Source organism: Hylobates moloch, unplaced genomic scaffold (genome assembly GCF_009828535.3).
Source record: "Hylobates moloch isolate HMO894 unplaced genomic scaffold, HMol_V3 SCAFFOLD_21, whole genome shotgun sequence".
NCBI classification, from domain to species: Eukaryota; Metazoa; Chordata; class Mammalia; order Primates; family Hylobatidae; genus Hylobates; species Hylobates moloch.
The window spans coordinates 15,766,572-15,791,430 of NW_026652296.1; the positions used below are offsets into that span (position 1 = coordinate 15,766,572).

At 40.4% G+C, this 24,859-nt stretch overlaps 1 protein-coding gene and 1 long non-coding RNA gene across 2 annotated transcripts in view; one reads left to right on the top strand and one right to left on the bottom strand.

The window, feature by feature from the left end:
• The window catches only part of STK4 (serine/threonine kinase 4), a 116,635-nt gene extending 95,223 nt beyond the window's left edge, over positions 1 to 21,412 (bottom strand). The window contains exons 1-5 of the mRNA XM_032142141.2: positions 21,307 to 21,412; positions 15,864 to 15,944; positions 9,425 to 9,553; positions 5,753 to 5,867; positions 26 to 190 (exon numbers count right to left, since the gene is read on the bottom strand). Coding sequence (XP_031998032.1) covers positions 26 to 190; positions 5,753 to 5,867; positions 9,425 to 9,553; positions 15,864 to 15,944; positions 21,307 to 21,341 — 525 coding nt within the window. The 5' untranslated portion in view covers positions 21,342 to 21,412. The remainder of the gene's footprint in view (positions 1 to 25; positions 191 to 5,752; positions 5,868 to 9,424; positions 9,554 to 15,863; positions 15,945 to 21,306) is intronic.
• Positions 21,413 to 21,452: 40 nt separating this feature from the next.
• On the top strand, positions 21,453 to 24,135 carry LOC116460868 (uncharacterized). The gene is made up of 3 exons (XR_004245941.1): positions 21,453 to 21,794; positions 22,234 to 22,357; positions 22,469 to 24,135. It is a non-coding gene; the product is annotated as an uncharacterized LOC116460868 (long non-coding RNA).
• Positions 24,136 to 24,859: the final 724 nt, after the last annotated feature.

The following is a 24,859-nucleotide window of genomic DNA, read 5'->3' on the forward strand; positions in this document are numbered from 1 at the left end:
CAATACAAGTAATATTTTTACTTACTGTAAGTTGACCTGCTACCCCAAAATCTGCAAGTTTTGCATGTCCTTCTGTATTTAGCAAAATATTTCCTGCCTTGATATCTCGGTGTATTTTTCTCATAAAATGAAGGTATTCAAGTCCCTTAAGAGTTGATTGTAATATTGTAGCTATTTCATCTTCTGTTAACTGAAAAAAGAATAAGAGGTTCAAATTCTATCAGTTTACATCAGCGCATTAGAAAAAGGACAAAAAATCAGATCCAAACACCTTTCTTTAATATAAACAGATCTTATTCAACCTGTGAACAGCATTTGACTGCTTATACCAGATACACTGACCACTCCCAAGGCTATATTTCCATACCAGATCTCCCCTCAATCAGATTTATTTATCTCCAACTAGAATACCTAGCCAGCATCATAAGCATAACATGTCAAAATCAAACTCTATGTCTATCACCTTACCCCTCTCCCTCTGATCCATCCAACCTTCTACTTCTCCCACAGTCCTCCCTCTCTCAGTAAAAGGAAACTTTATTCTTTCAGTTGCTCTGGTCAAAAACCTTGAAGTCATCCTTGACTTTTCTCTATCTTCAAAATACTATATATCCAAATACACTGTCTGTAATCACCATGGTCCAAGTCACCATTGTGTCCTGCCTGCACTATTCTCATAATCTCCTCACTGGCTTCTTTGCTTCTGCTCTTGACACTCTACAATGTATTTTCCACACAGAAGCTATAATTAAAATGTAAGCCAGAGTCAAAACCTACCAATGTCTTCCTAACTCACTTAAAACAAAAGTCAGTCCTTACCAAGGCTTTACATGATCTGGCTCCCAGCTACCTCTTTAACTTCATCTTCTACCACCTTCTACCTTGCTCAATCTGTTTCAACAAGGGCTTGCTTCCTTGCTGTTCCTCAAACACTCTAAGCACATTCCCCTTTCTGGGACTTTTCAACTGCCTATTCTCTTCATCCTGATGTCTATCCAGTTTGCTTCCTCAGTTTGTAATCTGCCCAAATATCACCTCCTCAGAAAATGGAGAGGGCTTTCTTACTCCATTTCTAGCTCATACTCTATTCCCTTAAATTACCTTGTCACTGCAGTATACTACCATCTGACATATTACCCATTATTTATCTATGTATGTGATGTCATCCCTGTTAGAAACACAAGCTCCTAAAAATGTCTGATTTGTTTACTTTTGTTTCCCTAATACGAATAAAGCCACCTGGCACACAGTAGGCACTGAAAAAAATATCTGTTGAACGATGATAAATAAATGAAAGTGAGAATGCTAAAAACTAGTATAGAATATCTGATCTGTCCAATATAGACTTTCTGCAGACCCAACACCAGTCCTAAACAAAATCTATCAACAAACTGTTACACAGTTCCCCTTCTGACAAACAACTCAGATGTGAAATGCAGTGTGCTCTGGTGCAAAAAATATAGGATTTGGGACTAGGAAGACATAGCTTTTACTCTTAGCTCTACTTTCATGTGACTTAAGCAAGTTACTGACCTTCTCTTAGCCTGTTTCCCAATCTATAAAGTAGGAATATAACTTTTCTTTAAGAGTGTCATAAAATCAATTAATATAAGATGTCATAATTTAACACCTCTAATATTATCAATCAATATTTAATAAGTGCCAGGTACTATGCTAATAATATGAAAAAAAGCCACGCACAGTGGCACATGCCTGTAATCTCAGCACTTTGGGAGGCCGAGGCAGACAGATCACTTGAGGCCAGGAGTTCAAGACCAGCCTGGCCAACATGGTAAAACCCTGTCGCTATTAAAAATACAAAAATCAGCCGGGCGTGGTGGCAGGCGCCTGTAATCCAGCTACTCAGGAGGCTGAAGCAGGAGAATCACTTGAACCCGGGAGGTGGAGGTTGCAGTGAGCTGAGATCGTGTGCACTCCAGCCTGAGTGACACAGTCAGACTCTGTCTCAAAAATAAATAAATAAATAAATAAATAAATAAATAAATAAATAAAGGCTAACCATTATTAAGAGTTTAATCTATGCTAAGCACTATGTTTGTAATCTCATTTCATCCTTATAACAACTAAATGAGGTAGAGGAACTATTATTATCATCATCGTTTTATACATAATGAAGCTGAGGCACAGACAAGTTAAGTCATTTATGCCAAAGGTCAGAGAGAAATGATAAAGCTTTCACTAAAGTCCAGGCAAACACTATTGGCAAGGTAGTAGGCTAGAGTCTGGGGTGCCTTCTGTAGTGGAAGAGAACAAAGCTCATGACTTGACTTACCACCTCTTTATTCTAACCAGCTAAGTTAATCAGTTAAAGTAGCACTGCCTAATAGAAATATAATGGGAACCACAAATATAATTTTTAATTTTCTAATAGCCACATTGGAAAAGGAAACAAGCAGACGCAGTGGCTGGTGCTGTAATCCCAGCTACTCAGGAGGCTGAGGCAGGAGGATCACTTGAGCCCAGTAGTTCCAACATACAGTGACCTATGATCACACCACTGCACTCCAGCCTGGGCAACAGAGCAAGACTCTATCTCAAAAAAAAAAAAAAAAAGAAAAAAGAAAGAATTAATTTTGAAAATCTGCTTTACTTAACCATATTTATCCAAAATATTATCACTCCACCATGTCATCAATATGAAAAAAATCAAAGATTTTTGTTTACAATTTTTTTGGCAATAATTCTTCAAACTCTGGTGTATAATTTATATTGACAGCATATCTCAGTTCAGACTAGCCACATTTTAAGTCCTTAATAACCACACGCAGCTAGTGGATATCATGGTGGATGGGGCAAAGTTATACCATTTGGCAAAATAACGTGTAGTAATTTAAAAATCAGCACTTAGGTCGGGCACGGTGGCTCACGCCTGTAATCCCAGCACTTTGGGAGGCCGAGGCAGGCAGATCACGAGGTCAGGAGATCATGACCATCCTGGCTAATACGGTGAAACCCCGTCTCTACTAAAAATACACAAAAAATTAGCCAGGCGTGGTGGCGGGCGCCTATACTAGGGAGTACAGCTACTAGGGAGGCTGAGGCAGGAGAATGGCATGAACCTGGGAGGCGGAGCTTGCACTGAGCTGAGATCACACCACTGCACTCCAGCCTGGGCAACAGAGCGAGGAGACTGTCTCAAAAAAAAAAAAAAAAAAAAACCAGCACTGAGTAATTAAGTTAAAATTTCTTAAATATAATAACCTACTATTACAATGGCAAAAAAAAAAAAACCAAAGTGCCATCAAAATTAATTTTGGACTGGTTTAAAATACCTGAAATAAATTGACTTAATGCTGCATATAAGAAGCCCTGAAGTCCAATGTTTAATTCAATAAATTATTCCAGTTTTGGAACTTCTTTACATATATCTTATGTTAGGATATTATTCCTAAAGAACTTGCTATTTGATTAAGCAAACACACTAATTCTGAATAATGTAAATTAAGAAGATAGTATATGAATAATCCAAAAGTTATAACTCAGTTTTAAAACATCCTCACCTTATAATTTGTATAGCACCTCACAATTTACAAAGTACTTTTACATATTTAAATTAATTTTCCCAACTTTGCAAATATGTAATACAGATATTATTATTCTTATTTTTCTTATTAAGACAAAAAAACTACAGGCTAAGATTTTCCCTGCTTCTCCTCTTATCCACCCACAATCTACCCAGAAGTTAGAGTTATCTTTTTTATTTTTTGAAACAGAGTCTTGGTCTGCTGCCCAGGCTGCAGTGCAGTGGCACAATCACAGCTCACAGCAGCCTTAACCTCCTGGGTTCAAGCAATCCTCCCACCTCAACCTCCATCACACCCCAAAAGTTAGCTGGGACTACAGGCGCAGGACACCACACTTGACAAATTTTTTTTTTCTTTTTTCTTTTGTAGAGACGAAGTCTCACTATGTTGCCCAAGCTGGCCTCAAACTCCTAGACTGAAGTAATCCTCCGCCTCAGCCTCCCCAAGTGCTGGGATTACAGGCATGAGGTACCACACCCAGCCCCAGAGTTATCTTTCTAAAACATACATCAGATGACTTGCTCACTTGCTTAGAATCCAGCAATGGTTTCCTATCGTACCTGGGATAATATTCAAACTCATTCCCATGACCTACAATATCCAATACCATCTAGCCCTGCTCACCTGTCAAACCTCATCTCCTACAGCTTCTCCTTTGCCTATTCCCTTCTAGTCATGGTAGCCCTTCTATCACTCAGACATGCCAAACTCATTCTAGCCTCAAGGTCTTTGCACTCGTTACTGCCCACCTACAATGTTCCTTCAGGACTCTTAGCTCCTTTTTGTCATTTGAGTCTTCCTGTAAACATCACCACTTCTGAGTGATCTTCCTCAACTATCTACTCTAAAACAGTCCACCAGTCTCCACAACTTTACCATCACTTCATCCTCATTCATTTTCTTCATAGTATATATCATTATTATATCTTTTCTATTAATAGTTACCATTAATTTGCTTTTGTTGCCCTATTCCAAAGTACACTACCATGACAGCAGAGTTGTCATCTGTTTTATTTACTATTAGATCCTTCAGGCCTAAAACAGTGTTCAAGAAATATTTACTGAATGAATACATAAAGAGATTAAGTAACTGAACCAGAACTAGAACCCATGACTCCTAGGTCTTACACTGGCAACCACAGTATCAGCAAATCATCTTTCATAAAGGGATTATTCTCTGATTAACAGGAAATAGAGGAAGTTAATCTGTGAACATGCTAGGTAGAAGCAGAAACCCAAATCCAAATCCAAATTTAAACATTTAAAATTCATTCTATAACCAAGATTTAACAGTCATTTTTTTCCCAGTAAGAAATAACCAAAGCATGCTAAAAATCACTGGACTAAGTTGGTGTCAAAACTGCCACATTGCCAGGCATGGGGGGGTCACACTTGTAATCCCAGCACTTTGGGAGGCCGAGGTGGGAAAATTGCTTGAGGCCAGGAGTTCGAAACCAGCCTGGGCAACATAGTGAGACCCCCATCTCCACAAAAAAAAAAAAAAAATTAAAAAACAAAACAGAACATTAGCTGGGCATGGTGGTACACGCCTGTAGTCCCAGCTACTCAGGAGCCTGAAGTGAGAGGATCACTGGAGCCCAGGAGGTAGAGCTATGACTGTAGTGAGCTATGACTGTGCCACTACACTCCAGACTGGGTGACAGGGGACTCTTGTCTTTAAAAAAAAAAAAAAAAAAAAAAAAAAAGCTGTCACACTTAGGAGACATAAAAGAATACAGATGGAAAGGCCGGGCGCGGTGGCTCACGCTTGTAATCCCAGCACTTTGGGAGGCCGAGGCGGGCGGATCACGAGGTCAGGAGATCGAGACCACGGTGAAACCCCGTCTCTACTAAAAATACAAATAAAAAATTAGCCGGGCGTGGTGGCGGGCGCCTGTAGTCCCAGCTACTCGGAGAGGCTGAGGCAGGAGAATGGCGTGAACCCGGGAGGCGGAGGTTGCAGTGAGCCGAGATTGCGCCACTGCATTCCAGCCTGGGCGACAGAGCGAGACTCCGTCTCAAAAAAAAAAAAAAAAAAAAAAAAAAAAAAAAAAAAAAAAAAAAAGAATACAGATGGAAAATAACCATGGAAAAGGGGAAATCTGACAGTCGTCTCTCTAGTAGGAGAATGCCCTGAAAAAGAGGCAGAAAAAAGAAGATGGCATAAGAAACTAGCTCAGTTGCATTGTTCTAGAAGGTAAACCTACCGTTTTATTTCGTAATCGAATGATATCAGATACAGAACCAGCCCCACAGTACTCCATAACGATCCATAAGTCTGTGTTCTTAAAATAACTGCCATAATATTTGACTACATGAGGGCTAGAGAGAGAGAGACAATACAAATTAATAAAATGGCCTTCAAACATCTCTTAATTCATGCTATTAAGTATATAAAAATTAATTCCTCATCCGGAAAGAACAATTATTCATAGTTAAGGATAAAATGGGCAACCTCTTGATAAGAATGCAAAATGGTATAGCTTTTCTGGAGGGTAATAAATCCCGAAAGTATAAAAAACACGGTGGATCCTTTAACCAGCATTTCTATGTCTACAATTTATCCTCAAAAAAGAATCATAAATGTTCAAAAAGTAATAGTTACCATCATAGCACTATTGACAAAAGTGGAAATTTAGATATCATCTAAATGTCCATCCAACATTAGGGAGTTTATTTAAGAAATAATGATACAGGGCCAGGTGCAGTGGCTCATGCCTGTAATCCCAACACTTTGGGAGGCCGATGCGGGCAGATTGCCTCAGCTCAGGAGTTTGCGACCAGCCTGGGCAAGATGGTGAAACCCTGTCTCTACTAAAATACAAAAAATTAGCCAGGCATGGCAGTGTGCACCTGTAGTCCCTGCTACTCGGGAGGCTGAGGCAGGAAAATTGTTTGAACCCAGGAGGTAGAGGTTGCAGTGAGCCGAGATTGCGCCACTGCACTCCAGCCTGGGCGATAGAGCAAGACTCCATCTCAAAAAAAACAAAGAATGCTATAGCCATATAATAAAATATCGTGAATGCATGAAAAATGTTATTGAGGAGTATGTGATAACATGAGAAGATATTGTGTTTACAAAAACAAACAAACAAAAAAGCAGGCTACGGGCCGGGCGCGGTGGCTCACGCTTGTAATCCCAGCACTTTGGGAGGCCGAAGCGGGCGGATCACGAGGTCAGGAGATTGAGACCACAGTGAAACCCCGTCTCCACTAAAAATACAAAAAATTAGCCGGGCGTGGTGGCGGGCGCCTGTAGTCCCAGCTACTCGGAGAGGCTGAGGCAGGAGAATGGCGTGAACCTGGGAGGCAGAGCTTGCAGTGAGCCGAGACTGCGCCACTGCACTCCAGCCTGGGCGACAGAGCGAGACTCCGTCTCAAAAAAAAAAAAAAAAAAAAAAAGCAGGCTACGAAACAGTAATTATTGTAAAACTCCAAAGTGATTTGGAAGAATATGTGTATCAAGCAGTATTTAAGAACGATGATTTCAGCCAGGCACAGTGGCTCACATCTGTAATCCCAGCACTTTGGGAGGCTGAGGCAGGCGGATCCCGAGGTCAGGAGATCGAGACCATCCTGGCTAACACGGTGAAACTCTGTCTCTACTAAAAATACAAAAAATTAGCCTGGCATGGTGGTGGGCACCTGTAGTCCCAACTACTCAGGAGGCTGAGGCAGGAGAATGGCATGAACCCAGGAGCTGGAGCTTGCAGTGAGCCGAGATCACGCCACTGCACTCCAGCCTGGGCGACAGAGCGAGGAGACTCTGTCTTAAAAAAAAAAAAAAAAAAAAAAAGATGATTTCTCCAAAGGGAAAGTGATTTTCTTTTCTATTCATTTGAATTTTTCTAAGAAGTCATATGTACTTTGTAATGAAAACATACACACACTACAATCTATTATAAAGAAAAAATGTTCAGGATCAAACCTGGAATTTTAGGTCTCGAGCTGGAAGAGAGATACCAAACAAGAAATTTCAGAGAAATATCAAATATCCTATTAAAATAAAATAATGTGCCCTCTGAGAACTGCCAGCTTTAACTGGCTAGATTGTTATCATGGCCAAATAAAGTTTCATAACAACTGATGCTAAAACCAAATTGGCTTCATTAACTCAGAACTCTTAGAATTTCCTCTTCAAACCTTGGGAAACACGCCAGTGACAAGGACAGCAAAACACACACACACATTAAATATTAATGAAAAAAGCGTCTAAGGTAAATATCAACACATTTACTCTCCCTGTAATACAATACTGACAGTATCTTGCATTGTTGGTTAGATCTCTCTACATATATATATATATATGTGTATATATATATATATATATATATTATATATATATATATCTATAAACTCCCAGAGCACAAGGACTCTGCTCTGTATTTCACTGTATTCCTTACAGAGCTTAACACAGAGTAGACTCTTGAAAATATCTCTTCTTTAATTAAAGACATTTCCACACTCTGTTTGGAACACAGCTCCTGCACAGTCTATCGAAAGTGACTCTAAGTCCCAATTTGCCAAATGGAAAGAACTTCCAAAATGTATCTGAAAAAGAAGCAAATGGAAAACTGCCACCTTAATCTGGTCAATCCAATCAAGAAAAATGGGCATTTTATCTAGTAGACAGTAATCACAAAAATAGAAGGGAAAAAAAAAAGGAGGGAGAGAAAAAAGAAAGGACTACCTTCCCAAGTCTGTGAGACTGAAAGGCTTCTGGACTAATTTTTTGGTAGGTAGCCCCCCTAAACCTTAATGTAGAAGTTTTGCAAACAGCGGGTACTAAGTTGATCTGCTGACCAAAAAGCCTTCAGAAGAATGAATGCAGCTTCAACTGAGAGAATTTCTCACCCATCTTCAACTCCCTAGAGCTGGCATTGCCCCTAACTTTGTGTTTGTCTCTAATCTAAACAGTGCTGGGGAAGCCTGCTCTATCAGTGACCAACCCATGTTGTCATGGAATTTCAGAGCAAACCACGTGATTTTCTGTGGTTGTCTTTTGGTCTGACTTCCTGCCTACAACATTTGACAAATGTTAGTTCCTCAAAAATAAATACTTAAGTACTCTCATCTAGAATAATTTTTTTTAATGTGAAGGAACAAACAGCAGTATATACATAACTACTCTTTTTTTTATAGATTTACCTGATATTCTAAGGTTTCTAGAACTAAACAACATTTGCATTATCTGTTCTTAGCTATCTCTGTAGAAATGTTTTCTCAATAGGAAGTAAAAAAGATCATTATCACACACACACACACACAAAAAAGCAAGCACCACCTTCTGCCTCTTCTTCCTAGTTTCTAAAAGGGCTCACTGAAGAAAAGAAAAAAAGCCAGGCATGGTGGCTCACTCCTGTAATCCCAGTACTTTGGGATTTGGCCAAGGCAGGCAGATCATTTACGGTCAGGAATTTGAGACCAGCCTGACCAATATGGTGAAACTCTATCTCTACTAAAAATACAAAAATATTAGCTGGGAGTAGTGGCACATGCCTGTAGTCCCAGCTACTTGGGAGGCTGAGGCTTAAGAATCGCTTGAACCTGGGAGGTGGAGGTTGCAATGAGCCGAGATTGCACTGCTGCACCCCAGCCTGGGCGACAGAGCGAGACTTTGTCTAAAAAAAAAAAAAAAAAAGAAAGAAAAATTGAAAAAAAAAAACAAAACAAAACACCATGCATAAAAATTATGGAGGTTTAGCTACAAAAACAACCATTATCATCACATTTTTTTCTGAAAAGAAAATGTACAGTGATTCCATTGAATTCTCCCTTCTGAAAATATCTAAGTAAATGTGTCTCTAGGTATCAAACTCTACACAATCATAGCTAATTCAAAACCACATTCTCCCCAAAGGAAGCCCACACGCCTTTACCTGTCACATTGCTGCATTATAGAGATTTCTTTGATTATCTCCTGGAGGTCTGATTCCACAGGAACTTGCTTAATAGCAACAATCTGACCCGTCTCTTTATGAATAGCTTTGTATACACTGCCATAGGACCTATAAATTTGGGAGAAGAAGAACATTTATAAAGTCAAAGCAAGCCAAGATATAAGAAGTGGTAAAACACAAGCAACTGATAGTTCTAACATATATCCCTAAGTGCCTAATACATATACACTTACAAAACTAAGATAGCTAAAATACTTTTTGGGAAAAAACTGTCAAGAGAACTACAACAAAATGGCATCTTGAAAGCTTCACATTCAAAACTGTAATGAATGTATTATTATGAGATGGTAATATAGTAGCTGCCATGCACTGCATACCTGCTATCTGCTAGACTGTACACCATCTCAATTCATTCCTACAAAAAATGAAGATGAGATGATGATCCCTATTTTACAGGTAAATGTAAAAAGGTTCAAAGGGGTTTATGATTTGCCCAAGGTCACATAAGTTATCAGTCCAGGATTTGAAACCAGTTGTGTTATCAGTCCAGGATTTGAACCCAGGTGTGTCTGAAAACAAAGCTTATGTTGTCTCCGCATCTATACTGGGGTACAATATGGAAGTGGCAGTCTTTGTTTTATTGCATTCATTCTAGTACCACAAGATCTTTCTGTCCTTGCTCCTCTTACTTACAATAATACTTAAAATATTATGGAAACTAATTAAAATCTAAGCCTGTTTAATATTAGTATCAGGTAAACACAGCACACACACTCTTTGCTTCCTACTCCATCTTCCCTTAACAGCTTAACATCAAAATAAAGTTTATGTATCTAGTCAATTTGGAGGCTACAAGTCCACTAGATTTTGAAAGTAAAGAAGCTGGATTTGAGTCCTACCAACACTACATTTAGCTATCATTTACACCTTATTAACCTTGTTGTACCTGAATTTTCTCATCTGTAAAAGGACAATAATACAAACTACCTTACAAGATGTGATGGTATCTCATTTGTGATGGTCAAATGAGAGACCATCATCACTTTATACAGATAACATTTTCATTGGAATCCTGGGCAGCTGTCCGTGAAATATACTGAGTAAACTCTCTTCCATATTTCCCAACACACCTGTATCTTCACACTGTCTTGGTGAAAAAAAAAATCAAAATAACAGTGCCACCTACTATGTCAAAGTAGAATACTCTAACTGCCAAATAGATGCTCATGAACTGTTTCAATGTGAAAGTAACATAAAACTTTTTAAGTCTATGCAGAGCACATAAAAAAAATTCCATTCCATTAGAAGCTGTCATACTTGCAAAAGTAGCATAATGATCCTTAAATATCACACCAAATACTTTTTGCCAGACAGAGCCAACTGTTGAGCATGTGTCCCTTCTTCCTTGCTAAAATAACCTCCTAATTTGTTACAGTGGTGATGTGCTTGGTCCCAGGAGATATACCATGGTAGTCCAAGCCACTCACAGAATTCCTATTCCCTTCTGCCGGTGACGGAACTAGTGGCAAACATGTCACCCAGTTCTGGCCACTGAAATTTGAAAATAATTCTGCTGAAAGGTTTCTGGGAAGACTTTCTTCCCTAGTAGGAGACAAGCACACAAGAAGGCCCATTTCCACCTGCCACTTCCCTTCTTACTTTGGTTACTGCCATGCAAGAGATGATGCTTGAAACTAATGCAGCCATTTGAGACTATGAGAATTGCCCAGATGTCAAACCAGTGTCAAGCCAATTAACCGCTTCTCGAATCTCACACCCCTAGATGTATTATTTGGTTCTTAATGTCTTTATTGGTTAGCCACTGTTTGTTGGGTATTGTTACTTCCATCCAAAGGCATTCTTGATAAATTAGCTCCTGTATGTCTGAAACTGTCTTTATTTCACCTCCACTCTAGAATGATAGTTTGGTTGGATACCGGATTGACAACAGCTTTCCCTCAGCACTGTTGTTGCAGTGTTCCAACATTGATTGTGGCTGAGAAGTCTGCTTTCATCAGATTATCATTTTCCATGGGTAATCTCCCCATAGCTTTTAAGGTTTCTTTTGTCCTTAACAGTCTACTATTCTACTGTAATATAACTAGGAGTTGATCTGGCACTTCATAAACTTCTTCAATCTGAGGGCTCGTGTCTTTCCTCAAGAATGAAAAACTCTCAGGATTATTATGTGATTATTTCCTCTATCACTTCTAGGATCTTCTTCTAGAATTCCTACTGAAACTGTATTAGACCTCCTCAATCTATGTTGTCTTCGTGGTTTCCAACACTGTATTTCTCTGCTCTGCATGTTGTGATCAGTATCATTTCTATCTTTCAATTCACAAATTCTCCTGTCAGTTTGTCTAGTTTACTGTTTATCCAATTTATTGGGCTTTTAAAACTTCAATTGTCGTAGTTTTCATTGCCAAGATTCCCCACTTTTTATCTGCCTTTGGGCAAATGTGTTAATAATCATGTTAATAATCTGATGTTCTTTTAAAAATGTTATCTCCTCGTTGATCTTTTCAAAAATTGTAATCATATTAAATTCTTTTTGAGATTGCTCCATTATTTCTTTTTCCTTCAGTGTGAATTCTCTCATTCTGCTGATTATCTCATGGCAGTAGATTTCCTTGCACAGATTTCATTTTCTCTTGAATGATTTTCCTCTATACCACACTCAACTGTCAGATGATTTCATGGTTTTCTCAGTACAGTCGTCTGGGATATACAACTTAAACCAGGTCTTATATTCAGAGTTTGGGGTTTTTGCCCTTCAAGATACCATACTTAAATACAATCCAAGCTCAGTTCCTATTATCGAACCAGTATATCCATTTTTTCCCTAGGCCACAGGCAAATGACACTTTCTGGTTGTGGTCAGGCAAATTTATTTCAGCTTTAGTTCACAGACAGAGAGCCAAGTTCCAGCCCCCAACTTCATGCAGGAAGCTGAAATGCAATCTCCTGACAAGGATAAGGCATGCTTTAGTCTCCACTGATTATTTAGATTTCTTTCCTATCCCTTGTCCACAGCTGTCTATATATCCTTATATTTAAAATAATTTTCACTCATTATTCTCATGTATTAGAAAGTTCTCTGCATACACTCACTCAGCAATCTTGACCAGAACACTCTTCATACCTCCCTATGCATCCTGATAGCAAGGAAAACTCTGACAGCTCATATGAAATTAAGATTCCTGATTCCATATACTGCATTTACAGTATTCTGAAGGTGGGGATGGGGGGGGGTTAGAAGATTTCAGCAATCATACTCACAAGCAAGTCCCTTAAAACTTGATTCCCTACAACAAAATGCGATGATTCAATGAATTACAACTGACAGCAGAGAATGGAGAAGTAGGTGTTTTACATAAGCCATGCAAGGCAAGGATCTATGTAGAAAAATGGAAATATTACAGTATCTGAGGCCAAATTAACCAGATACAAGTCTTAACAATAGCACTCATTTTTTATGAAACCATGGGCAAGATGCTTTTGTTATCATTCTATGATAAAAATTTAAATGAGTCAATGTATACAACTTTAAGTAGAAGAAAAAAGGTGCTAGGCTCCACTTGAAAATACTTCCCAAGTGCTCTCCACTCATCCTGGTCTGGAGCTTTGGCTCTACTCTGCCACAGATCCATATGATCCTCATAACACAGAATGATTGCAGCCTCCAGAATCCAACAGTTTTTTTAGCCAGAGCTCATTTCACAAGATACAAGTCAGTGAGAGTTCACAAACCATTCATCCTCCAGAACAATTTAAGAATAGCACTGGCCAGGCATGGTGGCTCACATCTGTAATTCCAGCACTTTGGGAGGCTGAGGCAGGCAGATCACAAGATCAGATCAAGACCATCCTGGCCAACATGGTGAAACCCCATCTCTACTAAAATACAAAAAATAAGCCAGGCGTGGTGGTGTGTGCCTATAGTCCCAGCTACTCAGGAGGCTGAGGCAGGGGAATTGCTTGAACCTGGGAGGCAGAGGTTGCAGTGAGCTGAGATTGTGACATTGCACTCCAGCCTGGTGACAGACCAAGACTTAATCTCAAAAAAAAAGAATAGCATTGTGTCACATGTTTGGAAAAGAAGTGCAGTGAAGGTCTTCCTTCAAAATATTCCTAGTTAAATGAGGCTTGCTTAGGTTCATTCAGTCAGAATAACAGAAATCCAAGAAATACCAGAAATCTGGTATTATTTAGAACAATAAGGTGATAGTATGGGAAGAAAGATCTGAAGCTTTGTTTTCTCCCTGGTGATATCTTCATAGGGAAATTTCCACATTCCTTGCAGAAGACATCCATAGATCTAAAACGCAATTTGTCCAGGTGCAGTGGCTCACATCTCTAATCTTAGCATTTTGGGAGGCTGAGGCAGGAGGATCACTTAAGGCCAAGAGTTCGAGACCAGCCTGGGCAACACAGTGAGCCCTCGTCTCTACAAAAATAAATAAATAAACAAATAAATAAAATACAATTTAAAAAATCATAGTTAGCTTATTTTTTGTTTACATTATATTCCTGATATATTCTCTGTCTATAATCCTCCTTAGACATTCCACAGACCCAATCAGCTCAAACAGAGCTACCTATAAGAACACCTAAAAATACTTTAAGACTTGACATGATGAGGTCTTGAAAATGCTTCAGCTGATACATTTAAAATAGAATAGCAATAGTTGCCACTTACTGAACATTATTATTGTAATAAGCACTATACTTTACCCCAATTACCTCAGGTAATAACCTAACTCTATGAATTGATATATTATTATCCCAACTTTACAGATGAGGATTGTGAACCTCCAAAATAGTAAGCAATTTGCTTAAGCCCACTTGTCTATTATGACCAGTAAACAGTAGAGCAAGGATTTTAACCCAGGTCTGCCTCACGTTATAGTAGTAAGAGCAAACTGTACTAGAAATGAGAGAAATAAGTTACATAGTCAATTACGCCTATCAGTCTTGACCTTATTCTAAGTATAACTTATGAGCATTGTTAGATTAAAGGTCACGGCCTTGCTGCCTTAGGGAAAATAGCAAGGATGGCAAGCTGAAGCTGAAAATGGCAGGCAACAGATGTAGAGGGACTGTAATTTCCCCATACCTTTAATGATGCCAGTCAACTGGCAGTCTTCAGATTCATCTTGGACTTGTCTTTTCACAGCACAGCTGGTGTGTCATTTTTACTTCCCTTCTCTGCTTGATTTCTTGCTGGATTCCAAAGAGTATTTTTCCAACTTACAAAAAGATGATGACTAATGTTTTTTACAAGGAGGTAAATCATAAAAAAAACCATTTCATGTAATCCAGGATTGGGTTTAATGTTGAATATGTCTCCTAACATAAAAAATACTAAACCCAAAAAAAAAATCTAATGACATAAAGGAAATGATTTTAAAGAGCATATAGTCATCAGTTGGTAGTTGTTTTTACAAGTTAGTATGTCGGGTCTTCCCGTGAACCAGAAATACTCCCAAGGGATTAAAAATACAGACACACACAGACACACACACACACACACACACACACACAAACACACATGCGCGCGCGCCCGCGCACACATAGCCTGTCTCTGAAAGACACACAAGAAGCCGCTACCCTCGGTGATTCTGGGTGGCTAAGAGACACAGAGAGGTAGGAGGCAGTTTTTTTTTTTTATTGTATGTGTCTTAATATTTTTTTAAATTTTGAATCATGATTGTATCACCTATTCAAAAATTAACAAGAAAAACTTAAGAAATGGTGTCATTAACATTTTAATTTCCTGGTCATTACAGAAGAAGGAATAAATACACAGGATTGAATTAAAATGATATATAAAAGTACAAAAATTATGTAAACTTAATTGTATCATGAAAGTCAATGATGGTCACTGCGCATTACTAATAATCACTTCATCAGTATTTTACAAACGCATTAACAAATCTGTGTTTCACGAAATCCACTGGCTCCCAACCCAGGATTGTGGATGTCCTAAGTAGCTGTGAAGGTGGTGATAGTGCTTGATTTATTTACTATATTTCACAAAGGTGCAAATATTAAAATACTAAATTAAATTGAATTTCATTGCAACAGTTACTGCATACCAATCAGAAATTATGAACAGCAAATTTAAAAATTTCTTATAGAATTATAATCTAATTAGTGCTATCTGTTAAGTAGATAAAATCATACGGATTCTACAAAAGAGAAAACAATAGATATTCTTCGTGTTAAAAAGACCAGGAATCATTAAATCTGTCTATAATAGGGATTGGAGTAAAGCAAAGAAGGACATCACAAGCTGTAAATTTACCTTCTACCCCACCTAGAGCAATGCTGAAAGGTTCATATCCTTCTGCTTCTTCTGAGGCAGGAAAAAGACTGGGACCCAATGGCCTACCCATAGTTTCTTTACACTCACCCTTCTCCAAGTTTCTCTAAGACATCAAATACTTCTTCTGGTTGTTTGGTTAAACTATCTTCATCCAATTTTTTCAGCTGCCTGTGAATAAAGAAATATAAACACAAAATACATTTTATTTGCTAGCAACTAGAACATAAAATATATCATTTATTTTATAATTAGCATCTCAGGAACTTCTCTATACAGTCTTCACTAGTTAAGACTGTTTTAAGAAACAGGGTTTCTTGGGAGGCCAAGGCAGGCAGACCACGAGATCAGGAGATCGAGATCATTCTGGCTAACATGGTGAAACCCCGTCTCCACTAAAAATACAAAAAAATTAGCTGGGTGTGGTGACACACGCCTGTAATCCTAGCTACTCAGGACGCTGAAGCATAAGAATGGTGTGAACCCAGGAAGCAGAGTTTGCAGTGAGCCGAAACTGCGCCACTACACTCAAGCTTGGGTGACAGAGAGAGACCGTCTCAAAAAAAAAAAAAAAAAAAAAAGTAATGTGGCTGAAATGCTGTAGATTCAAGCATTCGATGTATCCTTCAAAATCTATTTAAATCTTGAGATTTCATGAATTAAAATGATGTAATTATCTCTTCAGAAAAGGTGTTTAATGTAAGGTAACTATGAATTGAAACATAACTATGAATTGGACTGCAGACTAAGGAAGACACAGGAAACCTTTGCTCTTCCATTAGCAAGTTTTTTTTAAGTTTGTCAAAACACATAAATTCTATAGGTATCACAGAAACAGAGAGTGGAAAGTGTACGTTTAGACATGATCAAAAGTGAAAAATCACTAGGCAGCTGAGAGTTTCAGATATTCTCACAAAGACCTTCCTATGAGTAGATACATACCTTTGACTAGTCCCAAAAATCAAAGGTACTTGGCTGCTCACAATTTCTAGATAATTCAGATTTCTGACTATGCTAGACAATCATAACAAACATGGGAGGTTGTAAATTAACACTTTTTTAAAACTCTGAGATCTCTGAAAATTACTAATGAGCTTAAAGAAGGAACTTGCCAAGGAATATGTGTGTGTGTGTGTGTGTGTGTGTGTGTGTGTGTGTGTGTGTGTGTGGTCTACACAATGGCTTCCTGAAACTACAAAGAACAACAAAGAATAGAGAGCTGAGGAAATGGTGAAATATGGAAGTAGTCACACTGGAGACTTCTTTGTAGAAAAAAAAAGGTTTAGACTAGCTGGATAATATCAATTATTACAAGAAAAGACTTAAATACACACACATACACACACACACACAAATGTGTATCTTCCTAAATAAAATACATTAAAATCAGAAGACAAAAAATAAAACAAACCAACAAAAACCCTGACCACATCAAGTGTATCTACCAATAAACACTGATCTCAAAAGGACAATCTTACAGAAGTTTATGAATATCAAGGACTATGTATTAGAGAAACGGAGAACTGCTCCAAGTCAAAACTGCCTTAACTTGATATCAACAGAACAAAATGATCACAGTGACCTTTGAAAATCAAAAGGTCCTAAAAATTAAATACCAATGACATCATAAAAACTCCTACCTTCAAAATGAAAAGGGATGAAGTGAAACTCCTCTTAAACTTCAGAACTGAAACTTCTATAAACTCAGAAGTCAGAATGAACAACTCATATGCCAGGGTTTTTTTGGTAAAGTCCTGAATTGTCATTGTATAAACATTGGACAATACCTCATTTCTCAAGTATAATCAAAGTTGTATAAACAGCTTATACAAAGGAAGATCAAATATGTTTCTTTGAAGTGTTGACTCTCTGTGGTTTACAAAATGCAAAAGTCACTATTTCAACTACTTCAGGGACCACAGCATAACAAAGGAAATTGCCACTGCCTTGAGAGAGACAGCTGCAAACCTCTGATAATACCTTGACAGACAAACTTTATATGACGGCTCGGATACTTCTTTGAAACAACCTAAGTGCTTTTTTGTTTGTTTTTGATCTTGGGCTATTAAAAACAACTTGAACTTAAGGCGCTATTACATCTCTGGTGCCTGATAACCAAGAGGTGGTCAAAATATATTTGGAAATGGATTCACAAATGTAATGATGGGAATCACGAATTTCACCAGCAATCTTTGTGAATTATCACAATAAAACAGAATTTCACCTAAAAAGTATTAGTGAATTATCAACATTTCTATAAAAATATTTTGATACGTGACTCATAATATTTTATACCATGACTCTTCACAGAACAAACACTATTACCAAAACAGCCTGACTCTGATAATGCAGTTCTCTTACCTGGGACTTCCCCAGGTTCCAGACAGTTTCAGCACTTGCTCATAAATGAACAAGCCTGGTCAACAGAGCATCCATGGACCAAATACTGGTGGATGCTCCTCTCCTAAGTCAGATGGCCATGTGGATGGCCAGCATCCCAGGAATGCACTCTACACCTCCCACTATACCATTAATCTAATGGCAACTCATTTTTTTAAATTATTAACTCGTATATGAGACACCAATCTGTCATCATTCACTTAATCACACACACACAAATGTCAAACTCACGAACACAAAGGGCATTTCCTGCACTGGGGTTGTTGGAAACACATGCCATCTGAATTTCTGAAAAGACACCTGTATCTTTCCAAACACAAATAATGGTGTCTATGAAGTAGTCACTTACAGGTTTGGCTAATTCTCAAAGCTTTCTCCCATTTCAGAACTCCCATAAAGTTCATTTTATGTGTAACTATTTCTTTTTCCACACAGAATTTGACATGGATTACAACAAATATACATGATAAATGGACAGAATCTTAAATAATAAAACTCTGTCCCCAGCTTACCCCAATTCATATGTTGAAGTCCTAATACCCACCACCTAAGAATGTGACTGTATTTGGAGACAAGGCCTTTAAAGACTTAATTAAGATAAAATGAGGTCATATGGGCATGCCCTAATCCAATATGACTGGTGTCCTTATAAGAGGAGATTAGGACACAGACAGGTACAGAGGGAAAAACACGGAGACACAGGGAGATGGTCATCTACGAGCCAAGCAAAGGCCTGGAAAGAAACAACTCTGACAATGCCTTGATTTCAGATCTCTAGCCTTCAGATCGGTGAGAGAATAAATTTATGTTGCTTAAACCACCCACTCCATGATACTTTGTCATGTCCTAATAAACTGATACAAATGATAATAAAATTGATCTGCTTCAAATTAGGCAATCTACTAGTTACAAAGAGCAGGGAATCACCAGCCACTTAAGAACCCAGTCCTGCAATGCTCTTCTCTTGTGCATTTAATACATTTTTTAAAATCCAAAAGATACAAGAATGAGCATGCCAAGAAACTTTAGTCCTTTGCCCAAGATTATGTAACACAGGGCAAAGGGGGAAACAAAACTCAGATTCCTAATCCTCTTTTCAATTAAACCAAGGCCTCAGAGAAAGAAACTAAGAAGAACGAACGTAGTTCAGAAAGAAACATAACTAGTGTGCATTTATAATTGGATCACTATGGTACTATGGCAAATATCTGCTAACATACACAGAGACCTGTGAAACAGGGGTACTTTTAGAGAGGCATCAGAGTGAGGCAGTTAAGAGCATGGCCGGGCGCAGTAGCTCTCGCCTGTAATCCCAGCACTTTGGGATGCTGAGATGGGCGGATCACGAGGTCAGGAGATAGAGACCATCCTGGCTAACACGGTGAAACCCCGTCTGCACTAAAACTACAAAAAATTAGCCAAGCGTGGTGGCACGCACCTGTGGCCCCAGTTACTCAGGAGGCTGAGGCAGGAGAATCGCTTGAACCCCAGAAGGCAGAGACAGCAGCGAGCCGAGATTGCGCCACAGCACTCCCCAGACTGGGCGACAAAGTGAGACTCCGTCTCAAAAAGGAAAAAAGAGCATGGACTTTGGACCAGACCCCATGGATATTAAAATCCTAGTTCTACCTCTTACTTGCTATGACTTCTCCCAGCAAATCACTACCCTGTCTGTATCTCAGTTTCATCATCTGTAAAACAGATATATAGGGATATCTACCACACAGGATTGTTGTGAGGTTCAAATGAGTCAATAAACTGAACCATATGAAGTTACCGTTTTTATGGTTCAAAGATGGTCAAACATCAGCAATTTCATATGCTTCAGCAGGAGACGTGGAAAGCACTTAGAACAGTGCCTGGCACCCGGTAAGTGCAATATGAGTGTAATAATCATTACTATTACAGTCTCAGCACACTATGCTAGGGTGAATCCAAAGCCCATCCCAACCATCTATTTGCTTTCTGCAATGTTTGTGCACCTCAAACACCCCCAAGCTCAAACAACCCCTAAGAGTGCTGCCCAGGCAGTCAATCCCTTCTTTTCACCTCTTGGTTGCCCTGCACTTCCACACCCTGAACACTTCCTTCTTTAGAGCTCATTCTGCTGCAGGAAGTCAGACGTCTCTGTGAAATAGAAGTAACCACACTGAACCTCAGAGAAGCATGATTTCTTCGGTCTCTAGTCCCTACCTTTCTCCAGATGTGGCAGAGTGGCAAAAGACCCGGGATGTCCACAAGGGAAATCCAGGAGTTGAGATTTTCTAGGATCAGCCACCATCCTGATCTTGACCTAAAGCAATTCCAGGTACCACTAGGATCTGGTGCTGATATTCACAAAACAACTGAGGCCTGAAAAGGGCACAGTCTGGCAGGGTTCAGTGACCCAGAGTAAAGAAGGAAACACGTTTCCCAACCACTCTGGACCTCAGTCTCCCTATCTCGAAAATATCCTCTTATTTCCTTACCTACCTCCCAATGTCAGGTTCTGAAGAGCTGAGGAGGATGTGAAGACCATTAGGAAGACACTCTGAACATCAGTAATAAAAGATGCCATCCTACAGTGGGGACACCACCAACAGCATCCTCTGAAATGCTACCCTCCACCATCCCCTCCCTTGCTAGACCTTCAACCTTTCCTCGCATGCTTTCAGCCTTAGGCGGAAAGCTTTTCCGCTCCACAGATCCCCCCCACCGCACCCCTCAAGTGGGACTTGAGACCCTTAGAAAGTCCACCCGGCCTTCCTCTTGGCCAGTTCTCGGTCCACCCCCTTAAAGAGATCCCTCACAGATTCTGCTTCAGCATTCGCCCCTACCTCCGTGAGTCCCTGCTTGGATAACGTTCCCCCGAGTGGCCCGGCCTCAGCAGGTACTCTAACTTGTCCCCACGTTCCTCAGCAGGGTCTCACCACAGCGAGTGCTCCCTCTAACCGGTGCCAAGTCTAACCCCCTTAGCAGATGCTCCTCTCAGCCGGACCCTCACCCACCAGACGTCCCCCCCTTCACTCAGCAGGTGTCCCATCAGCTGGGTCGCTTCGCTCCGGGGACTCCCACACAGGTGTCTCCCCTCAACCAGTTCCCGCTTTTTCTTCCCCTGCCCCCATGCCCGTCCTCTTAGCCAGTGGCCTCTCACCGGCGCGGCGGGTTCCTCAGCTGTACCGTCTCCATGGCGCTGCCGGCAGCCGCCCAGACCCGCTCACTGCTCCATCCTCCCCGCGGACCTCCTGAGCCCGCCTCGCAGACCCTCCCACACTTCCGCTTTCCGCCCCTACCGGAAGCGGAGCGCCGCGCGGGAGTGGGGCGGAGCCACGGCCCTGGTCACGTGGTTCGGGCGTGAGTCTTGTGGCGCGGTGGGGCGCGGACCCGGAACCGCCAATTGGTGAAGGCGCCTCTAGGCGGTGCCCGCTGGTCTCTAGGGTGTCAGCGGCGCTGTCTTGCTGCGATACCGGAGCGCACAAAATACTCGGTCCCCAGGCCGAGAACGCACCTCTACCTGGGTCCTGGGCCCCATTTCACAGACTGAGATGCGTGAAGCGCCTCCTTTAGAAGAGCTGACGATTCTTAGCAAACCAAGTTTTGCATGATTTTGGTGAGGCGGCGCTGCCCCAGGAACGCCTGGAGGTATTTGTGGTTTTCTGCCACTTACCTGGTTGAACTCTGGTCCCAACGGGCCCCCTGCACATTTTCTCCTAGGATGCTACGGAGCATCAACGCGCAAATTGCCCCACTCTCTTTCTTAAAGGCCTCCCCTTTAAGTCAGTTTGCAGACATAAAAATAAGCAACATTAATTAAGCATTTGCCGTGTACTTGTCTTCATATATTCTCTCATTTAATCCCTCATGTCAAGCCTATAAGGTCATCCCCATTTTTATTTATTTAATGATTTAATACAGTCGCTACACGTTTTCAGGGCTTTACCTCATTTAATACTCCTAACAACCTAGACGGTATTATTATTATTCCTATTTCATAAGACCAGAGAGGTGAAGTATCTAGCCCAAGGTCACATAGCTCAGAGTATAGGTTTGGGGATTTAAATCCAGGTTGGTCTGATTTCAGGGCCTGCACCACCAAACTGGACAGCCATGGATGTGTAACCTCTTTTTGGGCCTGAGAGACACACCTTTTTCTCCACTCAGAGCTCCGGCTTCAGCTATTGTGCTTCCGAATGCCACTACCATCAGTGAGTATTAGGAAAATGGCAGATTCTACCCAATTGACCCATGGGGAAAGTTATAGGAGAAAACAACCAGAACAACCTCCCACTGTTTTTAATTGCCTTGCTTTTCCCAAGGATATGCCATCTACAGAACTTAACACCTGAGCACCCACCTTTCAGGGCCACCCATGGACCAAAAACGGGATAAAGGAGCCATTCCCTGACATAGGAGGAAAACATTTACTGAGAAGCTACTGTGTGCCAGACACAATCTCGGACTTTCACTTAATCCTCAAAACAGCCCTAGGAAGAAGTACCTACCGTTATCAGATAAGAAAGCTGAGACCCACGGTTTACACAGCTAAGGAGAGCAAAGGTTTTAACCCAGGACTGTCCTGACTCCACAACAGCAAAGTTGTTGTTTTGTTTTTGGTGTTTTGTAGAAATAGGATCTCCCTATTATTACCCAGGCTGGTCTCAAACTCCTGGGCTCCAGCAGTCCTCCCACCTCAGCCTCCCAAAGTGCTGGGATTACAGGCAAGAGCCACCACACCTGGCTGATGAATAGGAATTGGGTAAACATTTTTGAAAATTAAATACCAAATTACCATTACACAATGCCAAACATCCCTCCTTTGTCCCCTTCCCAGGATTTTTCCAGAAGATGGACTCACATTATGATGGCCCCCTTTTTCCACAGAATGTTCCCAATGAAAATTTCTGAAATGATGGGAATGTTCTAAATATGTGCTGTCTGAAATAGTAACCATTAGCCACGTATGGCTGTCGAGCACTTTAAATGTGGCTAGCATAACTGAAAGGCCACATTTTTATTTAAATTTAAATTTAAGTAGCAAACAGTGGCTCATCATAATAATAGCTTAAGAGAGAAATGCTGAGCAGGGTTACTGGGAGAGGTATTTTCCTATAAGCTCTGGATATACAGTTGACCCATGAACAACAAGGGTTTGAACTGCATGGGTCCACTAATATAACCCTTGTTTTGTTTTGTTTTGTTTTTCAATAAATACAGTCAGCCCTCCCTATCAGACGGTTCCGCATCCACAATGAAACATGGTTGGAAAATACAGTATGGGATGTGAAACCTGTGTATAGGGTGGGCTGACTTTTCATTTCCATAGGTTCTGCAGGGTCAACTATAGTACATGAGTATACTCACATTTTAGTATCCTAATAGATCCTGGAACCAATACCTGGCGGAAAATGGGGGACAATTGCATAACAGTATTCAAGGGACTGGCCGTGATGGCTTGCATCTGTAATCCCAGCACTTTTGGAGGCCAAGGCAGAACAGGAGTTCAAGACCAGCCTGGGCAATATGGTGAAACCCCTTTTCTACAAAAAGCTTAGCCAAGCATGGCATATTTGTGTAATGCCATTTGCACGACCCACATGGTCACCCTGGACCCCGTGGATCAGGCCCTGCCTGATGCCACCACCACCACTTCTGTGCCAGGCCCCCAGTGTGATGCAAGTTGCATGATGCTGTTTGCTGTAGTGCCTTTTAATGGCATAGCTTTGGCAGGTTTGGAGATGTTCAGAATAGGAAAATCTATAGAGCCTGTGGTGGATTTGTGGTTGTCTAAGGCCCTGGTGGAAGGGAGCATAGGTAAATTGGAAGGGACGATTAAAAGGTGTGAGATTTCATTTTGGGGTGATGAAAATGTTCTAAAATTGGTTGTGGTAATGGTTATACAACTCTGAATATACTAAAAGGCATTGAATTGTACACTTTCAATAGGTGAACATATATGAGTTATATCTCAATAAAGCTATTTTACCAAAAAAGACACCTCTTCCCAGAAGACTTCTCTGTTCCCTTGTCCCTCCCCTGACCCTCTCATCTGTCCCTCCTTCAAATTATTTCAGTACTGTTTTTATCAGTCCTGGTATTTATAGGAAGCACTGCAGGAAGGGATTTCCAGGTATTGACTGCTGTGTAAGAAACCACCTCAGAGTTTATAGGCATAGAGCAACAGTCTTTTTTTCTTCTCAGAAATCTACAATTTGAGCATGGCTCAGCAGGAAGGCTAATCTCTGCTTATGGTGTCAATCAGGATCAATTAGCCCTGTCCAAAAGGCATTTCACACAGCTGACAGGTTGGTGCCAGCAGCATGGGCCTCATCTGGTTTTCCCACCACAGTTAGTGTTCATCCTTGGTGGGAGCAGGGGGCAAGGGGAAGCATTTCAGATGGAACAGCCATCCAGCCCTCAGAAAGCTTATAGTCTGGTGGAGTTAAGTGTATGCAGATCACTATAACTGAATTCCTGAAGGTAGAGACTATATCTTTATCAATCAATGACGTTTATTGGATGTCAGACCCTATTAGGGTCTTGGATAAACAAAGATAAAGAGGACCCACTTCCTGCCATTAAAGACCTCGCAGTGTTTAAGGAAAACTACAAACTGGCAATCAAAGGGTGACAAATGCAAAGTTAGGGATAAAGCTAGCGACCAATAGGGAGCAAAGGGAGCATAGTGGGGGGTGGGGAGGGGGCTGGAA